The sequence below is a fragment of the Sphaeramia orbicularis genome, chromosome 1, assembly GCF_902148855.1.
Source record: "Sphaeramia orbicularis chromosome 1, fSphaOr1.1, whole genome shotgun sequence".
Classification (NCBI taxonomy): domain Eukaryota; kingdom Metazoa; phylum Chordata; class Actinopteri; order Kurtiformes; family Apogonidae; genus Sphaeramia; species Sphaeramia orbicularis.
This window is the reverse complement of record NC_043957.1, coordinates 31,780,871-31,802,895: the sequence shown is the minus strand read 5'-3', so window position 1 is coordinate 31,802,895 and position 22,025 is coordinate 31,780,871. Positions and strand designations below refer to the sequence as shown.

Here is a 22,025-nt window from a genome sequence, read left to right as displayed (position 1 = left end):
GTATCACCTGCAGATCACTGAGGATGATTATTATAATTTTAGTGCTTTGGGATCTGAGTACAAATGTGGATGTTTTTCAAAATTCCAAAATAACCTCTTTAGTATTTATCTTGAGTGGTATGTTCAGCTGTAAGCATAAGACTCTGACATCAGAAATATTATGATTCAGTGTAAAAATGAATTATGCATAACGGTTTGTGCCCTTAGATACATATATGGTTTGGCTTGGGTTCGGATTTGTTTGCGATGCTTAATAATGCATAATATAGTGAAGAGAGTTGCTTTTAAATTTCTATTATTAAAATGTACTTAGAAAAAAATCAAAGAGCAAGAAAATTTGACAAAGTTACTTTGCACACCTTTAATGCTTTTTAAGGATGCAGTAAAATAATAGTTCAAATATTTTTATTCAAACCTTTAAATGGTGCTTATTGAGTCAAAAGTTTTAGGGAGACGTAAACACAAACTTTGTTTTAAAACAACACAGATATTATTTATATCAGCAGATTAATGACTTATTTACTTATTACTGGAGTACTGCCTCCACCAACCATTTATCATGTTGTTTAATGACAATAAAAGCCCAAGTCCTGCTGAGGTAGGGATAAAGTCATAACCTCTATTCATAAACATTCAATGGTGGACAGAACTGTTTGGTAGTAGCATATCTCGGGAACGTTAATTAGCTTTAACTTTAACAGGTTTCATAAAAAAAACACACCATCATCATTTTTATAGTTGTATTTTCAACATAATAATTTGTACAGAAAAAACTATTCATCATTTTAGATTTCCAAAAACCTTCTCAAAAGCCTCTTTGTCCAGCACACGTCCAAAGTAAGTGGAGAAATAAAAAGTCTGTGGGCTGCTGTATCTCCTCAGTTTCATAATCGTCTCCCCCACTGAGTCTCCTGCATCCCCAATGGTCATAACATCTGACACAGGCAGGAAGATATCATTACGCTTCCCCCAGAAAGTGAGGTGAGACACTTTGAGAGTGGTCTGTGTTGGGTCCAGGTACATCATACCCACAACTCTCCTGAAGAAGTGACTGGCAGTGTACAGCATGACGCCTGCAAATAGAGCAAGTCCTGTTGAGTAGCTGACAAAGAAGAAAGAAACATCTCCATGGAAGTAGAGGATGTACACCGGTGGCAAAATGACCACAGTGATTGCAGTTTGGAGCAGTTTGAGCCTGGACACAGCTCTGAGCAGCTTTATGTGTGGCAGCCTGTAAATCATAGTGTACTTCTGTGTGGTTGAGGTAGTGCACCCAACCATGGGTGTGATTTTAGGTGTAAGGGGTCTGAGGAGGCTTTGCTGGGTGGACATGCGACCAGATGAATGAGTATACTGGCCAGACGACATCCAGCCGGTGAGGACACATGATCCTCTGCTGCATGTCAGCATATGAGGGGTTAATCTGTTTAGCATTACTGACCTTATCTGTAAAGAAGAAAATGACATAAATGTAATTTTATCATTAAAAAAAATAAAGGCAACTAGAGCTGAAACTGATTAATCGATTAGGTGCTTGAAGTGAATGCAAAAATTCAGGATTCAATTAATCAACTCAAATTGATTGAAGGGAAATATTCTATTGCAGTTTTCCTGAATTGAAGCTTCTTTGTGCGTCACAATAAGCGTCCGTGTGAAACACTACAGTGGAACCAATGTTTAACAGCAGAGAAATGAAGGAAACAAAGCTTTGATTCAGGAGAATTGTGGTTGAATGATTTTTTTTTTTTTTTTTTTTTTGATCACTTTGAGTCGATTAATCATTTCAGCTCTAAAGGCAACTGACTAAATATACACACTTAAAACAGTACTGATCAATATTTATACCAGTTACTTCCGCTTGGATCCAAGTAAGTGCCTTAATTAGTGTACAGATGACACAAACATTGAAAAAAATTCTCAGTCTCAAAAGACAATTATTCTCATAAAATAAAGGAAGTATTGAAATTTGCAGTTGAGCAGGACCATTCTATTCTGGACAGTCCACCTACACAAGTTAAAGACTAAATTATAACATTTCAGCAGCTTATTATAAAGGGATACAACAGTGCAATTACTTTAGCATATCTTAAGAGGAATTGACACCTATACTCCACAGCCAATAACCTGTTTATTCTTGTGACCTTGTTAAATGAGCTGAAAATTAGATCCATTTTAGAAGTCTTTGTCACCCTTTTCTCATTGTGGACTACCAAAGTAAAGTGGTAATAAAGACAGCCCACATTTAACTGTGAAATAAGGGACGCTGTCAATAAAAACAAAAACAAAAACAAAAAACATTTAAACACCAGTCCTGACGGAGCTGTTACATCAACGCAGTAGTTAGCTTAAATGTGGCTAATACACCTTTAACATAATTTACAGACCTCCTGCAAAAAATCTCTACATGACAAGTATATTAATGATAAAAAAAGACAAGGTTAAGATCTCACCATGGTCGTTGCAGTTAAACAGAAACATACAAACAAGAACAGGAGTCAAACCACCGATAGCGGAATGATCACTGTATTTTTAAAAAGACGTGACCTTTGACCCGGAAGTGTTCGAAGTGTCATTTCAGTTCTGATTTGCTAGTTTGCGTGCCCCCTTGCGGAAGTACTTCCTGTAAAAAAAAAAAAAAAAACCCTATTCTGTATCAGATGTAACATATACGACTGAACGTATATTGTATTTGCCCTTCTTCAGTCTTATTTTGCGCTGACAGGACTCAGTTTGCGGAAACAGACTTTGCGTCAGAGCGGCCACATCTGCCGCAAAGTGACGCTAAAAACAAAACCTCTTGTATCTGCAGTTTTACTTCTGTTTGTCGCGTCGACCGTGTGCATTACACCTATGGACCTTCCACCCTATTTGCTTTCACTTTTGCCTGTAATGTAACATATGCAAACACTCCTCCCGGGTCGGCAGGACATTTGGAGACGGTAAACGGTCAGATGGGCAGCTAACGGTAGCTAACAGGTAGCTCACAGGAAGGCGCAGAATTAGCTTAAAGTGCTGCTAATTTGTTACAATGCTGCAGCTGGGAGATGAAGTCACCCTCTACTCCCTGGTCTTCGTGCTGGTTCTGCTCGGGACCCGGAGCACGGTGTGGACCACAGTCCTCACCGCCTCCCTCTACCTCTTTGTGGCCGTGTTCCGGTTCCCTCAGGTACCGGCCAGCCGAGCCCGGCAGGTGCTGCATCCAGCCAAGGGCGTCGCTGGTTCCGGTAAAGTGTCGGTGATCGGCCATCGGGGCGGTGGGCACGACGCACCGGAGAACACCATAGCAGCTATCCGAGAGGTAGGAGCAGGGGGCTGGGCAGGTTGGGTCATGTTTCACTTCACATGTCTACAGAGGGTTGTTCCTCCAGACACAAAGTGGAAAAGCCTACACCTATGCATAATAAAACCGGTATATTATGTAATAAATCCAGTAGGGGTAAGTTAACTGTGTTCATTCATTCATGTAAAAGTCTGCACATATTTATCCTTATACTCCACTAGATCTCAAAAATACATGTGCTTTTTACTTCACTATTACTAGTGACTCTGAAGATTCATATACTTAAAATTAACCAATGAATTATGATGAGCTATTATAAATGAAGCTACCAAATTGTAGATACAGTAATTAAAATGAGTCCAACCAATTTGTACCATGTTGGTGGTGCAAGATTATGTGACAAGATGAGATAAGCCCTTATTGAGTCCATTAAATAATACAGAAGGTAGGAGGGTGTTGAAAAGGGATAAAACACAGAAGAAAAGGGCTGAAATATTGGGTACATAGACCTATGAACACAGTAAAACACAATAATACATATATATATATATATATATATATATATATATATATATATATATATATATATATATATACACACTGTAAAGTGAGGGAAGAGTGTGGGTATTCTACAAAATATAAAATACCAGGATAGATAGATAGATAGATAGATAGATAGATAGATAGATAGATAGATAATTCAGTTAATGCCTGTATGTGTTCGATGTATTTTGTTTTAGAAAAATCTATTAAAATCAAACATGATGTTGCCTTACATGTTTTAGAATGATCCCATTCATTTCCTAGTCTTACTGAGTATCAGCTGATCATCAGCGCCTGAGAATCTATCTGTAGACCTGAAAAAGTCAAATTGCATTCCCAGTAATAGCTTATGTTTTATTACCTTGCCCCACGAAGGGGAGGCAAAGGGTATTGTTTTTGGTTTGGATTGTTTGTTTGTTTGTTTGTTTAACACTTTAGCAGCAAAACTGTTGGTTTCATTCATACCAAATTGGATTCATAGATTGCCACTGACCCAGAATAGATGTCATTACATTTTGGGAAAGGTAGGTCAGAGTTCAAATTTTTTATGATTTTTTTTAGAATCTTCCCTTTTACTTGTAATGGGCGAAATATGTGTGAGGGGCGGGGTGTGTTGTACCTGGCACCACTTGATAGGAAATGGTTCATTCTGCACTTTTACAATTTTAAATCTATTTTGTTACTGATGCTTTTGCACATCTTCTTAAATACGTTGTGGATTTTTACTTGTATTTTTACATTGTACTGTATTGTAAGTAAATAATAATCTGCTACCGCTTTGCAAAACCATCAAAACATCCGTAGTGCATTCTCTCAGTGAGTTAAATATATAGAATAAACAAGGGGATTGTACCTCTCATCGGAACGCAATGTGCAGTAATAATCATTTAAAGACCATAGAATGTACTACAGCTACAAACAGTACCCACATTGGTGATTACTGATGTGTGTAGTATTTGTGCATGGCCAGTGGAGTTCATCATGTGACATCATTACAAAAATGTGATGTGAGGCTTTCTGTATATTGCCAAATCTAGTGTCAGCCAACAAAAAGACAAACTCTGTTATGTCTGTCTTGTTACAGGCGAGTAAGAACGGGGCGACGGGTGTGGAGTTGGACCTGGAGTTCTCAGCAGACGGAGTGCCGATATTGATGCATGATGACACTGTGGACCGGACCACCAATGGCTCAGGACCACTCACACAGATCAGCTTCTCTGACTTGAACAAACTGGATGCAGCTGCTAAACATCGCCTTAGGTGAGCAGGAGGGATAGAACTCGGTCTACATCAGTTAGTTCTGGCCAAAAATTTTTACAAGAGATATTTCATGACTGCTAATACCTATAACTGTTGACTTGAGGCATCACAGGTTAAATATCGCAGGGAATTTACTCATCGTTTACTACTAAACAGTATATTACTGTTGAAAATGGCTACAGTCTTTTGCATTCATATCCCCTGGGGCAGAATGTGTTTTTGGGTAATTCTCTGACTGACTCCTTACCAACTGATCTGTTTTTATAATCCATGTTGATAGATACTGAGGCCTGCAAGACAAGAAACCATACCACAAGTTGATAAAGGGCAATGAGGGTGTGGGTTGGGGCTAACTAGAATATGAAAAACAATGCAGCAATGAAGAGAAGGAAGATGCTATTAAATACACTGTTACAGGTATTTAAGAGCAAAGAAAAAGAATGAAAGATGGCTCACATAAGAAACATATACTTCTTTCCTTTTGCCATTTGTATGAAAAAGTTGTATTACAGGATATGGTTCTATATTTAACCCAGGATATCAGTGCACAACACTGCCATTGTCTAAAAGACAGCAGACAAAGTTTAATGGGACTGGAATGCAATGAATATCTGTGTCTCATGTTACCAGGGACAAGTTTTCTGGGGAGAAGATCCCAACTTTGGAGGAAGCTGTTGAAGAGTGCATGAAACTTCAGCTCACCATCTACTTTGATGTCAAAGGTCATCCAGATGAGGTGCAGAACACAAAATAACAAACAAAACAAGACATGATTATGTGCAGTGTGTTGATTTAATTGATTTGTACCCAGTCAGTCCTGCAAAATGAACAGATCATGATGTGAGGATAAACATCTTCTAATCACAGTCTACACCATGAACAGAAGTATCGTAAAATATCTACTGCTGTTTGATAGGATTGTTCAGATATTATATAGGCACAGTGAGCAAGTGATTTAGTCATGCTAATCAAAAGCAATATGGTGATATCTTAATTCTAATATGTTGGCTTTTTTACTTTTAGCTGTACTTTTATTGTTGCGTTTCCTAATGAGACCTCTTTACTAACTAAACGTCTTACTTTACATTTATAAAAAAGATAATGACTGAATTACAGATTAAAAGTATTTGCCAAGTTTGACACAAATCACTAGATGTATTTCCATAAATGCATTTAAAACGCATCTTGATTTTTTTTTCTCAAAAATACATGTGAAATATGAGTAGAGGACATGGAAACACCTTTTTGATTAACTTCTGACAGAGTAAACATTTAACTGATGTGACTGATGCGCAGACTGATCGGCTGTTTGCTGCGTCTTCCTAGATATTGCGATTAGTGAGAAAACATGTCTGGTACAACAGGTTACATGGACAGATGAGGAGACCAGATTATACCTCTGTCTCATTTGTGGAAAAAGACATCAGAAGCATTTTAGATGGAAAACAATGTCAGAATACTTCTACTCAGTGAAGCAGAGTCATGTGTAATGTAGCCTACACCACCAACTGCTGAAGATGCAATGCTACTAAGATTATTTGCTTTGTGAGTTTACAGAATCAATCAATTAATCAAATTTTATTTATATAGTGCCATATCATAACAAAAGTTATCTGATGACACTTTACATATAGAGCTGGCCTGAACCAGACTCTTAAAGGGGTCATATTTTGCTAAACCCACTTTTATTAGTCTTTGGTACATTTGTTTGTGTATTTGGACCCTAATAGTTTATAAAGTTTGAATTTGAACCCTCCATGTGCTGCAAACTTATCTTTATATTCATTCCAGCAAAAATCGAGTGGATTTCTACAACCTTTTTCAATTCCTGCAAAATTTGTTACGTTTTATAACTAGTTATGTCACATTTGCATGTATAAGGTCAAGACTTCCAACGAACATTTCTCCGAGTACGCCATAATTGTTTGTCAGCAGTTGTCAGCGGTTGTAGTAAAAACTGAAAATATGTCCAAACTTCGAGCCAATTACCTAAAATGTTCAGTTGTTGGTTGTATTAACAAACAGAAGTGGTTGAACAGGACAGAAAGCATGGTCAACAACCTGAAAGGGGTGGAGTGTGAAGTGGCTCATTTAGATTTAAAGGGCCAGCGCTCAAAATGACCTTTCTGGTGCCCTTACTCAGAAACAGGGTTGAAGATGGACCTGTGGAGACCCAAGCATAGCATTTACGGTTTATGTAGACCACAGGGAAATGTTTTAAAATGCATAATTCCATTTAAAAAAGCAAAATATCATTCCTTTAAGCCACTTCACAGACACCCATAGAATCCTCCAGGAGCAAACATTTGGTGACAGTGGTGAGGAAAAACGTCCTTTAAACAGGCAGAAACCTGGAGCAAACCCTGACTCTGGAGGATGGTGATCTGCTTTAACCAGTTGGGGTTAAAGAGGGAGGGTTAAAGGAAGAGAAAGAGAGAAATACTGGGGGAGACACATGGATGTACAGCAAAGTCAACAATAACTTTTCAAAACTAGAACTGCTGTTACTAGTGTAACTACCAATAACTACAACAAATATCTATAACTTATCATTACTACAAATACAAGCACTAACAGTGGATATTCTACTACTGCTGCTGTTATTACCAAAAATAAAACCTCTACCATCCATGTAACTACATAATAAACAATATTGCACCTATATGGATAAATGAATGGTGACGATGGAGGTAGGAGAGAAGCAGGACCACAGCAGCAGGTCCAGAGATGATCCAGGGAAAACCTGTGAGGACATAAAGCACAGAAACACTTAGAATTCTCATTCTCATTTTTGCAGGTTTTCGAACGTCAAAATTCACTTAACATTTTATGGAAACACAGCCGTTGTGTCGAAGTTAACACTCAACATGAAAATGAATTTTCTGTAAAAGTGTAACTTCAGATGCTGGGAACTTGTGCAGCACAAAAATTAAACACTCTATTTGTTGTCATTTCAACTCGGTCAATAGTTATATCACTGTGGCACTTTGATTTACTTTAGGAACACATTGTGTGAATGTGTACCAGTATGTGCTGTACTTTGGACAAGAAACCAAACCACCCCAACACACACATTTGTTGCATCATGTTTTGTTTACATGGGAGTGTTTTGTCTTTGTGCTCTAATTATCTGGCACAGCTAATCTAAAAAGGTGTCTCTGTGATGGTTGACATTTTGTCCAACCTGCTCTCTAAATTGGACCTGTTAATGTTTCACCATGTTCAAGTCTTGCACTATTCATATCCACTGTTAGTAACATTATATTACATTCAAAACTGAAGAACAGTGCTTTAACTGTCTATTTGGGGTTTGTTACTTGTGGTTTTTTAGATCAAGGAATGCAGAGCTGCAGCGGTGATTGTTGTTTCAGCCTGTGACGTTTGTGAGTTTTAGGACCCACAACAGTGTCTCTACACATACACAGCTGTCACTTCCCACCCTGCTGTGGACCAGAACACACACAAAAGAATAAACCTGAAACGCACTATAAACAGTTGACTGACCAACCACCACTACGTGTTTCTCTATTCATTCCCAGGCAGCCACAGCCCTGAAGGTGTTGTACAAGAAGCATCCAGTCCTCTACAACAGCAGCATCGTCTGCTCCTTTGAGCCCAAAGTTATCTACCGAGTGAGTGAGCTCTGATGTGTGTTTGTGCCTTTAAAGACAACTGACAAGAGGAACAGCCTGTCAAGTGTGGGTTTAGGAAAAAAAACACACGTGCAATACAACTGGGACAGTTTAAAAATAAAACTAGTCAAATGACACTGATGAAGAGACTGGGTACTGAACACACTGTAGCACACAACACCAAATGCAAAGGCTTGTTTTTGTCAAATTCCTTCCATTTTTGTCTTCACTGAGTTCGTCTCATGTGTATTCAACATAACATAGACATTGTTATAGATGCTGGGATGACATGAGCAGTATGAATGGCCTAACAGACAACAAAAAAAGATGCAGCAAATGGTTTTTGGATGAGTGTCACCCTTAAAATGATAATGTATGACTGGTTTGTAGGCAGCACTTAGCCATAAACTCAGCTCTGTATAGTACAGCCATAAATCACAAAACCACATATTGCAGTTTCAAGAAAAAGAAAGAAAGAAATAGAGAGTTTGTGTCTTTTGTTTCTTGAACTAAAGTCTGTTTTTACGTTCACTATCACTCACCCTGTTTTTAACCCTGGCCCAGATGAGGCAGAGTGATCCAGAAGTGGTCACTGCACTGACACATAGGCCATGGAGTATGAGTCGATTTGGAGATGGTGTCCCACGGTTCTCATCGCCATGGAAACACTATTGGATGACATTGCTGGATGTCTTGTTGGACTGGGCGCACCATCATGTACTGTGGAAGCTCTGTGGCATCTCAGCCTTTCTGGTCCAGAAGAACTTTGTTTCCCCGTGAGTTGGCACAGCTCAGACCATACAGGGACACAGGATGGATTAAATAATCAACCAATACTGAACAGACATGAGATACAGACTGAAACAGTGCACTGTAAGCTCATGTATTTGCAGATATAAGTGGCAGATGAAACCAATTCAGTCGTCAGCAGTACTACACTTAAAGATTATTCTGTATTGACTTCATTAGAGTGCTAAAGTCCTTGATGTGTTTTGTAGATACGAACTGCTCATTCACAACAGATCTCATTTGTGTGTGATCATACACTAATGAAAACATAATTGGGTGCTTCTAAGAAAGTGGGTTCATTTTGGTACCTGGTGCTTTGCCAGCTTTTTAGACCCAATAATAAAAGAGAAATTTAGACATATTTCCCCCCAGGATGTACCTAATGATGACCTCAGATAAATGCAAAAAAAAATATATGCTCTTGCTCTGAGCCATCCCAAAATTAATGAATTTTTAATAAAATATTGTGGCCAAAAACAGGACCAAAATTGGGACATGAAGCGCTACCTAGGAGTGTCTTTTATCTGGAAAACATTTCTTGAAACAGTCAGACACTGTGTTAAATTTGATGATCCTAGTGGTTTTTCTAATCCAGACATGTGGGTTTTTTTATAAATCGGCAGTCTCGTTCCAGGTTTTGTGTGTAACCCATCATGTTCACTCGCGTTACATGCGGAACCTGCCCATTTAAACACATGTAAATCACAAATGATTTTGAAACAGCGGTCAGTTTTGTGAAACACTTGTATAATTAGTTAGATTCCCAAAACATACCTGAGAGAATAAAAAGATATTCGAAAAAAATAGTAGCACATAATTTCGTGTCCTTTTTACTGTGTTACATGCAGATTTTTGTATAAAAATAATATAAAAATGTGTTTTATCTGAAAAATAGTTTCTCTTTTATCTCAGTAAATATTTATTTTTAAAATAGACCCAAAGTGCTTCCAAACTTGCTTCACAACATTAGTCTATATCTGGTTTGAATTTTTAGCCCCTCTGTCCTGTTTTTAGGGACCAGTTTCATAGAAGCACCTGATTCTTAATTCCATTTCTATTGTCATCCTCCTAAATCTTATACACCCGTCCTTTAAATCACCTCTGTGTTGTGTTTTATGAAGTTTATTTATGAGCTGTAGCTGTGATTGACAGTAGAGACTAATACTATATTATGTGTGCTGCCTTCAGGGACTATGTGCAGTACTGGGCCCAGAGAGGGGTGGAGGTGGTGGCCTGGACCGTCAACACAAACGTGGAGAAAGAGTATTACCAAGAACTGCTGCAAGTGAACTACATCACAGACAGTCTGCTGGAGGACTGTGAACCCCACTACTGACATCCACCGCACAGTGTGTTAACACTCAAACCCCTAAAAAGACATAATGAAAGTGGTATAAAGAGATGGTAGTAACACACATAATGTGGCATCAGACAAAGAGAACGTACGCTTTCAGTCCAATTGTGGAGATTTGTGGATGTTTCCAGCAATGAACCCTGATCACAGTAGGTGCCATATTTAAGATGCCAAGGAGCAGCTTTTTATTCATAAGTCATTATACTAATATGGTGGATCCACTCAGACATATGCATACAGGGTGTCTGGAATACACAGACCTTAATGTACTGTATTCACTGACTCAGGACTGCGCTTTATTATTACATGTAGGGTGCGATTTGTTTTGGGGGGGGGGTCTGGGTTTTACATCCCTACTTCTGCTGAATGAATGTCATCCTGGGGGAGGACACACAACCAACTGAAATAACAGGCAGGTTGTGACTGAGTTTTCTTACACGTATAGCCTACATTACTGGCGCTAATTTTCACCTGAATCGAACTGTCAGCAGTGTCTGAATTCGTGAACGTCCCCATGCACATAAATACATTGTGTACCTTATCTATCACTCTCTGTGTATATCAGCAAGCATGCCTGCAGACCTGAATTCAGAGATATGCACAGATCCAGAGGGTGGTGGGTGTGTGTGTGTGGGGGGGTGGGGGTGGGGGGGCACTGTACAAGTACACGCAGACCGTACGGCTGCTTATAAGACAAGGGGATCAATAAATCGTAAGACAGGGGGGCAGGGGGAGATGAATAAAACGGGGAATAATACGTAAGAGAGGGTGGAGGGAGTTCTCCCTAAGTACTGCTATGTACCTCTCTCTCTCTCTGTCTTTTAACACATGTCATTCTCTTTGCTTTTTAAGATCACAACACTGAAACATACAAGTTAACATTTTATATCTTTCACAAATGTGTATATTAAATTAAATTAAAATCCAAAAAAAGGGGTAGCGATATATTGAATTTTAAGCTCCTATGTTAGTGACAGTTTATTATTGTCAAATTACAGTGAAAGGATTATGACAACAGGTTGACAATCCAAACATACAGGTACATCATAAAATAAACTTGAAATATATGATCTAAAATATGGGATTTTGTTTGAGAATCATTGTAAGGGCATTGAAATACTGTATGAATACATATCTGAGATTAAACTAAGACTGAAAATTGTGAATATTGTCAGTTTTGTTGCATATAATAAAGTGAAATATGTGAGGGGACACAGTAGACTTCTGCTGATATAAGTATGTCCTGTTAAGCCACTGGACTGAAGGGGGTGAAGTCCGTTCATGATTCCACTGGTTTTCTCTTCCAGTGTTAATGCTAAGCCTGAGTTGTGTGGACAGTCGATGTGTAACCCCTTGGCCTGGAGACTCAGCTGACCGACCCAGATAGTAGAGTCGAATGGTGTTGGATATCCCCCAGGATAAGCCTGTCTGAGCTGCTCCTGGTCCCACGTTTAGAAGTGACCAAAAGCAGAGTATCAGCTCGTACAGGTGTTTTTCACCTGAACTCCTCAGGTCACCTGGGGAGGCTGTGCAGAACCTCTTAGAGTCAAAGTTAGTTTAGAAGGATTACTGTGTCAGTCAGCTGTCAGCTCCTCAAAGAGTCTTAGGAGTGCAATGGGAAATAAACAGGCGTCTCATGCAGTTCAATGAATCAAAAAGTATTTATTGTTATGATTCTGTTATTGACTGTTAATGCACCACAACACAGACTGATTTAAAGCCATAATATATCTTAGGGTCAGTTACCTGCTTGGTTTCCACTTTCTTCACTCCTGTAAACAGCTTTATCTGTCTGTACGCCTGGCTTAATGGGTGAAAGGTGAGCTCCACGGGTCGTTCCTCCATCTCCGCCCCTCCCGTCTGGGCCGGGGGCGGTGTTACGTCTCAGAGGGTGGTGATCCTGCCGGTGAGCCTGAAGACACCCAACCACGGGGAAACTAAACACAGCCAGACCGGAAATCAAGAGCACTTCAGTGTAAAAGCCTGATGTGTTAAACAACACGCAGTGATCGCTGTGGGTGAATTTTGAGTGAACTTTGTTATCTCGAGATAATGAATGAATTCGTTATCACAAGATGACGGTCATAAAATAATATGTAAATCCATGCCCAGATAGCAAAATCATTATGGCTTAAATCTCGCCCAAAACTGGCATGCCATTTGGCAAAGTTCTGGGCGGCTAAATGGCCCAAAATAGGCAGGCCAAAATCAAACCAGCAGGAAGCCAAAATTCACCCAAAACTAACTGTGGACTTCCAAAATATAGCCATAATTGTCCCAGAAAAGCCCCAAATCCCCATAATCCAGCCAAAAAGTAGCCAAAACATGCCATCCCAGATAGCAAAGAGATACTGGGACGGATCTGGAACAGAATCGTACCCCAACTCAGCCCGAAACTGTTTGGCAGATCTGTCCCGGTGTCCAAACGCATATCAGGCCAAAACGGGTACTGCTCCGTGAAACGGATCTTCTACAGAAACGGTCCAGCTCTGGCCCAGCTCCATTCAATCACATCTAGAATATACACAAGAATCATGTTGGCCCAGATTTGTATTACGACTCTGGTCCAGATTCATATTACGAATCTGATCCAGATCAGCATTACAACTTCGAAAATCAGTCTTGGTTGTGTGATGGGAGACTGTTCTGGGCCGAATCCGTAAGCCAGCACAATTCCGGAACTGCTAGAGGGAGCTGAAAGATGGATCAGATACAGATTTGGTCCAAAGTCAGAAAACAGATGTGAGCTATTATCGGATGTAAAGGCTTTAATGCGGATCTGGCCCAAAGGTAATTGCTATCTGGGATACCATCCCTATACTTGATCCCACTCTTTGCCCAGTCTTTTGGTTAACCAGACATATGCCATAACTCAGCCATATATTGCTGGTGCCTCCATATCTATTATGGATAACCTTAATCATACCACAGTTAAGCCTAAAGGTTTTCATAATGCCAAAAGAAAGCCAAAAATGCCAAATGTATGCCATAATACTGCCAAAATATTTGCTATCTGGACGGCCGTTCTCGGCTTCTGCACAATCCAGATAAATGTGAGGCTTTAATGCAGGGGTGTCAAACATATGGCCTGCAAGCTAAAACCAGCCTATTAAGGGATCCAATCCAGCCCTTGGGATGAATTCATGAAATGCAAAAATTGCGCAGAGATATAACATCAAGAGTATCAAAATCAGTTCAGTGGGTGGCCACATACAGCATAATTTGATCTAAAGTGGGTCAGACCTGTAAAATACTACCATCATACTCTATAAATAATGACAAGTCCATATTTTCCTCTTTCTTTTACTGTAAAAAAAAATCTACTATATGAACAACCTGAAATACCTTAAGGGAAGTAGGTGAAATTATAACGGTATTCTGACTGTTATTTAATGTTTTGTACATTTGTAGATCCACTGTGATCTATAAGCTGGAATGCACATGTAAATAAGAAGCTGAGGCATAACTTCATTGAAATTTGACTTATTTTTCTTAAGAGGTTGATCATGGTCGTTCACATTATCATACTTTTAAAAGGATACTTTTTAGATGTAAACATTTTCATAATGTAATTTTACTTTTTTCTGAAACAGACAAAAGTTTGGAGTTGATATTATTCATAGGTTAGTGTGTTATTATGTTACTGATGCAGCCCTCTTGAGATCATATGTGTATGCTAAAATGAATTTGACACTCCTGCTTTAATAGATGTTTATATGTTTGTGGTTGATTTATTGGAAAAATTCTGACACCCCCCAAAAAAACATCAACACGGTTTTATTTTGAAAATCCTGACCGGAAGTCTCGTTATTTACTCGCGATAACTTGACCCAGTCCACGCGTGGTCGTAATATGCTCTAATGTAAATACTGAAGAGTGCTGTTGGTGTCCTTGTGTCGTGGGCAGTGCCAGTCATTCCACGGAGCATCGTCGGACAGTGGACAGCCAGAGCAGTCTGCGGCAGGGGGTGTCAGTGTCCCGGACGTCACACGGGTCCACGAGTAGTATCCCACCTCCATCCAGCATGTGGAGCAGCCGCTGTTTTCTCCTTGGATGACCTACACGCCACCTCTCTCCGGAGCAGCGGACGTCGCAGCTGAGTGCAGCCGGACACCTCGAGGGGGCAGCGGGGTACGGATCGGAACCACAGCCGGGTCGGAGCGGGTCTAGTGCGGGTTCCTTCAGGCCGAGTTGGAGGCAGCTGACCGGGAGAAACGCTGCGTTTTTGTTTTTGTTTTTTCTCCCTGTCGTGGCTGCAGACAGAGGACGGGAAGTTGACGAAAAATAGTGTCAGCACCTGGAAAACTTCTCCATAGAAAATACAGAAATAACGACAAGGCGGGTCAGTTATTTCCTTAAGGTTGCGTTCACATGATGTACACAATCACCAGAGGTCCCAGCAAACTTGTTACACAACGGAGGACAGGTGAGTTAAGAGACTGTTATCTAATGCTGAAATGATGCAATGTAACGTCACTTACATCGCAGTGATAAATGCAAACTTTTGGGGATTTTTCATCACTCAAAATCCATACTATTTTCCTTTAACTGTGTCCGATCATGTATTTTCATTTTTTTCATGAAGGTCCCACACAACAAATTGAGAGCAAGTTCAGCGACTTGAAGCTAAAACCAACGTCTTGGCTCACGTCAAAGTAAGTATTATGGGCTTATTTTCGGGCTTTATTTTATTTTTATTTTTTATTTTGTACGTTTTAGTGTCATATGTTGGCGATGGGAGCAGCGTGCGTGGACCCAAAAATAATCAGCACGTGTGTTGTGTGTGGGATCAGGTAACATAGCAGCGCGTGCTGACTGATTCCACTATCGGACACGGACCGACTTATCAAACGATTCCGTTTGTTTAAACGCAGATGGCACGCCGTGAAAACTTCCACGGTCACTGTTGTCCACGGTGTGACTTTGTGAAACATCCTGGTTGTAGCCCACGTAATCCCGGTTACCTGTGGACGTTAACCTATCAGGAGTCGCCTAGTGCTACCTTTAGGTCCCTGTCGGAAATGCCAGAATCGGTTAAAGAGCTAGTTAGATTAACACATGTGGTCGAATCTGATATAAACGGCTCAATATTAACGCAGAGAACAAAAGGTAATTTAATCCAACTATAATATAGCAGAAATATAGCAAACTCCAACAAACACAGTTATAAGGTGTTCTGTCATCTGCTGATTGTCTAGTTTACATACTGGACGTAAAGCGGCAGACTACTGCTGAAGTTAACCGACTAACAACTAGTTTACTGGTAGTTGACCTTTAGTTAACTTACTTTTTTACTATTTTGTGTGGTATACAACTAAAACTACAAATTACAATGTTATCATAATGGAAATAAATTATTATTATTGTTATTTTTATTGTTATTATTATTATTATTATTATTATTGTTATTATTATTATTATTATTAGTAGTAGTAGTAGTAGTAGTAGTAGGAGTTGTCTTTTTGATTGAACTCCTTTCAACTAGCTCCACCCCCTTTCTCTTTCACCCTGACCTTCAGCCTTCCACTCTCTTGACCTCTGTGTAGCCATGTGTGTTATGCTCACATAACAACCTCATCACGGAGCCTAAAAAAGAATCAACCAGCCTAAAGAGTTGAAATGATTTAAATTTGCTGTTGCTGAACTATTTCACTGTGCAATAGTTGGTAGTTTGCAAAGATATGCATTGAAGTAGTTTCCTCTATTTCCTCTATAAAGCTCAAATTGTGTAAGATGTAGGAGGATCTGATTGCAGAAATACAATAATTCATTCATAATAGAGAGCTTAAGTCCTGCTGTGCTCCATGAGACCTAACATCAGTAAAAATGGCCAGTTTTTTAATAGCTTTTTCAACATTTACAAATGATGTTTGACAACTTAAAAGATCATTTAATGAGCTAAGAAAGTTGCAGTTTGTAGCAAAGATGGCAAGGAAACATGTAGTTTTGAGTGAAACAGCTCAATGGACTACATTTCTTGTTGCAAGTGGTACACATCACCAACAGCAAAATGGCCTCTGCACATTTGACCTCATTCTTCAAGACTGAGGTTTAAGAAAAATATTAAAATAGGTGAAAATCACTATAAGTCGGGTTATGTTGAAGCTGCAGTGACATCTTCAATGACTCTGAACAGATCTGATATTTCAACAGTTTCACCTCAAACCTGCAAAACTTTCTTGACTTGTAAATATATCGTTATCTTGTTTAGCAAAGACTATACGCATAAATGATGGAATGATTCGAAGCTGATTAAAGAAAATTTCTTATCTCTTGCCATTGACTGTAATACATTTTTTTTTTTTTTTTATAGAAGGTCCCATGGTATTCAACTGAAAGCAGTGTTTTTATTTGTGTATAATCACCAGGAAATATGACTTGTTTAAGTTTGAAAATGATCTGTATATATCTGTAGAGGGAGAAATCGCCAGTTGGAGACTTTCATGTTGGACCACCATGACCACCAGATTTATTTTTATTTTATTTTATGGTTTAAAATACATGTCATCCATTGTTCTTTAACCAAAAAAACCCAGAACAGACTAAACAAGCACTGACTCTAAGCTATACGATTACACCCTGAATCATTAAGTGATAGTGAAACAAATATCTATTGAAATAGTTTGTTTTTAATAATCAAATGCTGTGTGTGGTCTTTCCAGCTCTCCGCCTCCAAAGATAGTCTTCAATCGCCTGAACGGGAAACGCTACCACGGCGCTGCCACACAGAAGAGCAACAGCGCGGCAGAAGGATTCACTCCTGCACATGAGGAGAACGTCAGATTTGTGTATGAAGGTGAGGCTGAGGGGATGTGGGTGATTAGCAGGGTCACACTTTAACAACCTTGTTCTGATAAAACAGGAGGTGGTGACCAAGGAAACGGGCAAGTTCTGTTAATTATCAGTCAACTGACCGATTATTCTCTCAGGGGATTTATTAATCGTTTACTCCTAAGGATACAAATAGTGAAAAATCCCCTCATCATGACCTGTAGGAGCACTTGTTTACCCACTAACAGTCCCAAATCAAGATGTTTGACTGTGTAAAACCAAAAAGTACCAAAGATTATACAAAATGATGCATTTGAGAGGTAAAGGTTTTTCATTTTTGCTTGAGGGGTAAAACAACACTAAATCATCCCAGTTACAGTTTCCAGTGAAAATACATTTTCACTACAGCCAAAATAAACAGCACCTCCTTTTTTATGTTGAAATTTCTGCATCAGTTTTACACTTTACCCCCGATTGAAGGTCTAACTGGTCAGTTTTATTTATTGATAGTAAACTTATTGACTATATCCCCAAACTGTTTTTTCTACTGTTGTTGGATAACTTTTTAAATTTTACTCTACTCATGGTTCATTAAAGCAAGATGCATATTATCTATCTATAAACCACCCCCCCTGCAATTTCCCAGTTTGGGATCACTTGTCCGTCCATCCAGTGTATAAATACTTTCATGCAGCTCAAAGTTAACACTGTCCCAGCTGCTAAAAAAGGCACAACTGTAGGAATTCACTACATGTATAATTCGATTCAGGAAATTATTGTTCAATAGTTGAAGACAGAACAATTATTGAAAGCCACAACTTTGAACTATTAACCCCTGTCTTAAATTTACCCAGCATGCCTTAGTACTTGCCAATATTTATGCCCTGGTGGAAATGAATGACTTGTGGAGCTGACTCAGCTTGAACAAGCGACCTGTGTTACTGTTGGGCTGCTGCCAGTAAAGACTGCTCTGTTCTGTCCTTTTGTCATGGAGAGTTTAGATGGAGAAGTGCGCCTCAGTGTTCTTCACCTAAAGAAAAACTTCTTTCACCGTCTGTCAAGTTCATTTCAGACAAGATACTTGACGGGCCTCATTCCATTTGGGGGGAAAAAAAAACAACTATGGAAAGATACGTGAAATTAAAACTAGTTGTATCTCTAAATGCATAAAGTTATAACCTTCCTCTTTCCATACAATCAGAATATTTTATTAATCCCATGGGGAAATTATTGGGTGTTATATTTGCTCCATACAAGTATAATAAAAAGTAGCAGGAAAGAAATTATCAATACAACAAAAAAGAAAACATATATAAACAAGTGGTGCCAGACACAACGAACCCCGCCCTTTGCATGTATTGTAGCTTATTTTGGCATCAGTTCAGCTGATTTCATCATGTCTATGCATGTGCTGATGTCAGCATATCAATTTCCTTTATGTATGTGCTAAGTTTGAAGGACATTGAAACAAAATTTATGTTTTTGTCAAAATGTGAAATTTCGCCCACTATAAGTTAATGGGGGAAAAAATGTTTTTTTAAATTCCTAAAAAAAATTTAACTTTGACCTACTTTTCCCAAAATGTAATCAGATCTATTCTGGGTCACTGGCAATCTATAAACCCCATTTGGTATGAATTCAACTTATCTATCTATCTATCTATCTATCTATCTATCTATCTATCTATCTATCTATCTATCTATCTATCTATCTATCCATCCATCCATCCATCCATCCATCCATCCATCCATCCATCCATCCATCCATCCATCCATCCATCCATCCATCCATCCATCCATCCATCCACAAAATTAGAATAGCAATTTGTACAATAATTACAAGACAAGATCATTATTATCATTATGATAATTAAAGAAATATACATAATAAGCGTGCAATAATATAGTTGTGTGTAATTATAATTCTGAGGTTATAAGGTGGAGTAAACCAGTCTGATGTGGTTCGGTGGTGCATTTGGGTGGAATCAGTCTGTCACTGAACATGTTCCTCTGACTGACCAGCACATCACAGAGTGGGTGAGTGGAGTCGTCCAATATTGTCTTGATCTTGGACAACATTCACCTCTCTGACACCACCGTCAGAGTCCAACTCCATCCCCATAACATTACTGGCCTTTCAGAGCAGCTTATTGAGTCTGCTAGCATCAGCAACCCTCAGCCTGCTGCTGTGTATACATGTGTACATGTGGTTATACATATATACATTATTATTTATTTTTGTGAGTTATATCTTGATCAGTGGCTTGGCACATGTATGTGTGTTTAAATTTCTTGTCTGCAGTGACAGACATATATTGATTTGTACCTGCTTCCCAATAAAAAATTATTTAAAAAAAAAAAAAAAAGATTTTATGTCCATACTCTAGCTGTAGCTTTACACACCATGATGCACAAGCTATTAATAGTGTGGCTAAAAGTGTGTTCAAGGTGAGCTGCAGACCCCCTACAGAGTGAAAACCTTGAATCTTATCTTCGGGTGAAGCTGATAAACCAACATCCATCAAACCTGAGCAGCATTTATGGAACCCTGTTACACACCATATGAGGGTAATGCTACAATGAATGCACTGATTTTAGGTTGGTGTATTTGTGTTTTCGTGCAGCGTGGCAGGAGGTGGAGCAGAAGTTGGGCAACGATGGAGAAACGACAGGCAGCCAGGGGCCCATCCAGTACAGTGAGAAGACCCCCAATTCTGCAATGAAGAGTAAGTGCTGGCAGTCGTCTTCAAAGTAAAGCCGCCCTAATTCAATCTAATCTCACTATGTATTTTATTGTATTGTAACAGATAACCCTCTTCCTGAATTGTATCCTCCTGAACTTTGCATCAGAAATCTCATCATGTTTTTATTGCTCATTGTTACCCAGGAAAGGCCACTGTCTCCTCAACAGGAATTGCACACCTTTTGCCTTTTCAGTTTTATCTGTAGCCAGAGGTCAGCTGTTGAATGGTCTGCTTTAATTTTTAACTTTACTTTGTAAAACTGGCCGTCGTCGCCTTGGTTCGCCCATGACCTGTCTGTTCCAGTTCTGGACTAAAAGGTCATAATATAATGCTGGACTCACCCAGATTAGTTTAAAGTTTAATCTGTGTTTCTTTTCTCCCCTGAAGTGATTATTTTTGAATTGGTGACCAAACAGTACATCTGAGGACATCATCTTGGAATTGGGAAACACTGAGCCAGTTTACATGACCATAAAAATCTGAGAACTGGGAGTAGTCGGATACTGGTAATAATCAGATCTAACGCATTTACATACACGTAAGAAATGCGATAACTGAAAAACCCTGGTTTACACGCTCCAGTCCATTATTGGATTTCTTTCAGAGTATGTACACATTTTGTAATGGTAGACTTAAACTTTTTGTCTTCCACTCACATTTGACTACGTAACTTCCATTCTATATGATTTTAATTGGGTCTACACGTGCAGACGTAAAAGAACAAAATACATCAGATTAACCTGTGTACATGCATGAAAACATCAGAGAATTGGGGAGAAATCCAGGTGTGTTAGTCTGATTTTTTATAATCAGATTACTGCTGTTATCTGATAAAACATAACAGATTGTCCTGTTTACATGATCACTGGAATAATCTGACAACTCCAGAAATGGGATCATGATCAGAGTATTGGTGTGTATGTAAACAGGCTCACTGATGAACATGTTTCACCATTTTATAGACTAATATACAGCTATACACCTTAGTCATAACACAATATGATGTACATGCTTCCATCAGAATAAAATAGAAAAGACTGAGAATAGAAACCGACCTCCACCTGTAAGTTTTGTCATTTACTTGGTTGTCCTCATTCATCAGCACGTTAACTGCAACCTTCTTTTTAATAGATTTGCCCAGTTGCTAAAATATACCTCCACCATGGTTACACTATAACTCTGCCCTCTCTGTGTTTCTGCGCAGATTTTGTGCCCATAGACCTGGAGGAGTGGTGGGCTCAGCGCTTCCTTGCCAACATTGCCAACCTGTCGTGACCATGTAAGGCTTGGTGTCAGAACAGGAAGCACTGCGCTGACGCTTCATCGGTGATGGCGTCACAAGATGGAGAGGAGCCATGTCCGTCTCCACGACGTGTGTTGCGAGGAATTGTGCATAATTTGGAATCTGATTTGTGCTTCACGCAGCTGTAGAGAATAAAGGATGCACAACACAAACTGCCTCCATGCAACAACCTGACTGAACTCTGACAGCGTTGACTTGAACCCATTTTCTTTACTTGAGTGGCGTATTGGATTGAAGACCCTGCCTCCTTTCTCAGCTGTATGTATTTCTTGGCTGATCTTTGGATATAAATGTGTTGAAAAGCAAAAAAAGTAAAATGTTTTTCAAGATTTTCTTGTGTGCATCATTTT

At 39.2% G+C, this 22,025-nt stretch overlaps 3 protein-coding genes across 4 annotated transcripts; 2 read left to right on the top strand and 1 right to left on the bottom strand.

The window, feature by feature from the left end:
* Window positions 1-660: 660 nt before the first annotated feature.
* On the bottom strand, window positions 661-2,571 carry tmem186 (transmembrane protein 186). Its single transcript, XM_030135693.1, has 2 exons — window positions 2,451-2,571; window positions 661-1,446 (listed from the first exon to the last, which is right to left on the bottom strand). The coding sequence occupies exons 1-2, from the start codon at window positions 2,451-2,453 to the stop codon at window positions 781-783; spliced, it is 669 nt and encodes a 222-aa protein (XP_029991553.1). The 5' UTR covers window positions 2,454-2,571; the 3' UTR covers window positions 661-780.
* Window positions 2,572-2,645: 74 nt separating this feature from the next.
* Window positions 2,646-11,793, top strand: gde1 (glycerophosphodiester phosphodiesterase 1). Of its 2 annotated transcripts, XR_003935544.1 has the most exons (7): window positions 2,646-3,298; window positions 4,908-5,083; window positions 5,714-5,819; window positions 8,623-8,715; window positions 9,280-9,491; window positions 10,693-10,895; window positions 11,099-11,793. XR_003935544.1 is itself a non-coding variant. In XM_030135677.1 (6 exons), exons 1-6 carry the CDS (start codon window positions 3,029-3,031, stop codon window positions 10,838-10,840), a joined length of 1,005 nt encoding a protein of 334 aa, XP_029991537.1. In that variant the 5' UTR covers window positions 2,646-3,028; the 3' UTR covers window positions 10,841-10,912. The 2 variants fall into 2 exon arrangements, 1 of the variants encoding a protein (XP_029991537.1); XM_030135677.1 differs by lacking the exon at window positions 11,099-11,793 and having other exon boundaries at window positions 10,693-10,912.
* A 2,879-nt stretch (window positions 11,794-14,672) lies between these two features.
* Window positions 14,673-22,004, top strand: mcrip2 (MAPK regulated corepressor interacting protein 2). The gene is made up of 5 exons (XM_030135704.1): window positions 14,673-15,284; window positions 15,444-15,513; window positions 17,521-17,654; window positions 20,253-20,354; window positions 21,577-22,004. Exons 1-5 carry the CDS (start codon window positions 15,230-15,232, stop codon window positions 21,645-21,647), a joined length of 432 nt encoding a protein of 143 aa, XP_029991564.1. The 5' UTR covers window positions 14,673-15,229; the 3' UTR covers window positions 21,648-22,004.
* Window positions 22,005-22,025: the final 21 nt, after the last annotated feature.

Excerpts from the sequence above, each read along its gene's own strand:
- gde1 (XM_030135677.1), top strand. The coding sequence starts at position 3,029 with ATGCTGCAGCTGGGAGATGAAGTCACCCTCTACTCCCTGGTCTTCGTG. Across the intron at positions 5,084-5,713 it reads GCTGCTAAACATCGCCTTAG|GGACAAGTTTTCTGGGGAGA; the intron begins GTGAGCAGGAGG and ends TCATGTTACCAG. Across the intron at positions 8,716-9,279 it reads AGCCCAAAGTTATCTACCGA|ATGAGGCAGAGTGATCCAGA; the intron begins GTGAGTGAGCTC and ends ACCCTGGCCCAG.
- mcrip2 (XM_030135704.1), top strand. The coding sequence starts at position 15,230 with ATGATGTACACAATCACCAGAGGTCCCAGCAAACTTGTTACACAACGG. Across the intron at positions 15,514-17,520 it reads ACGTCTTGGCTCACGTCAAA|CTCTCCGCCTCCAAAGATAG; the intron begins GTAAGTATTATG and ends TGGTCTTTCCAG. Across the intron at positions 17,655-20,252 it reads CGTCAGATTTGTGTATGAAG|CGTGGCAGGAGGTGGAGCAG; the intron begins GTGAGGCTGAGG and ends GTTTTCGTGCAG.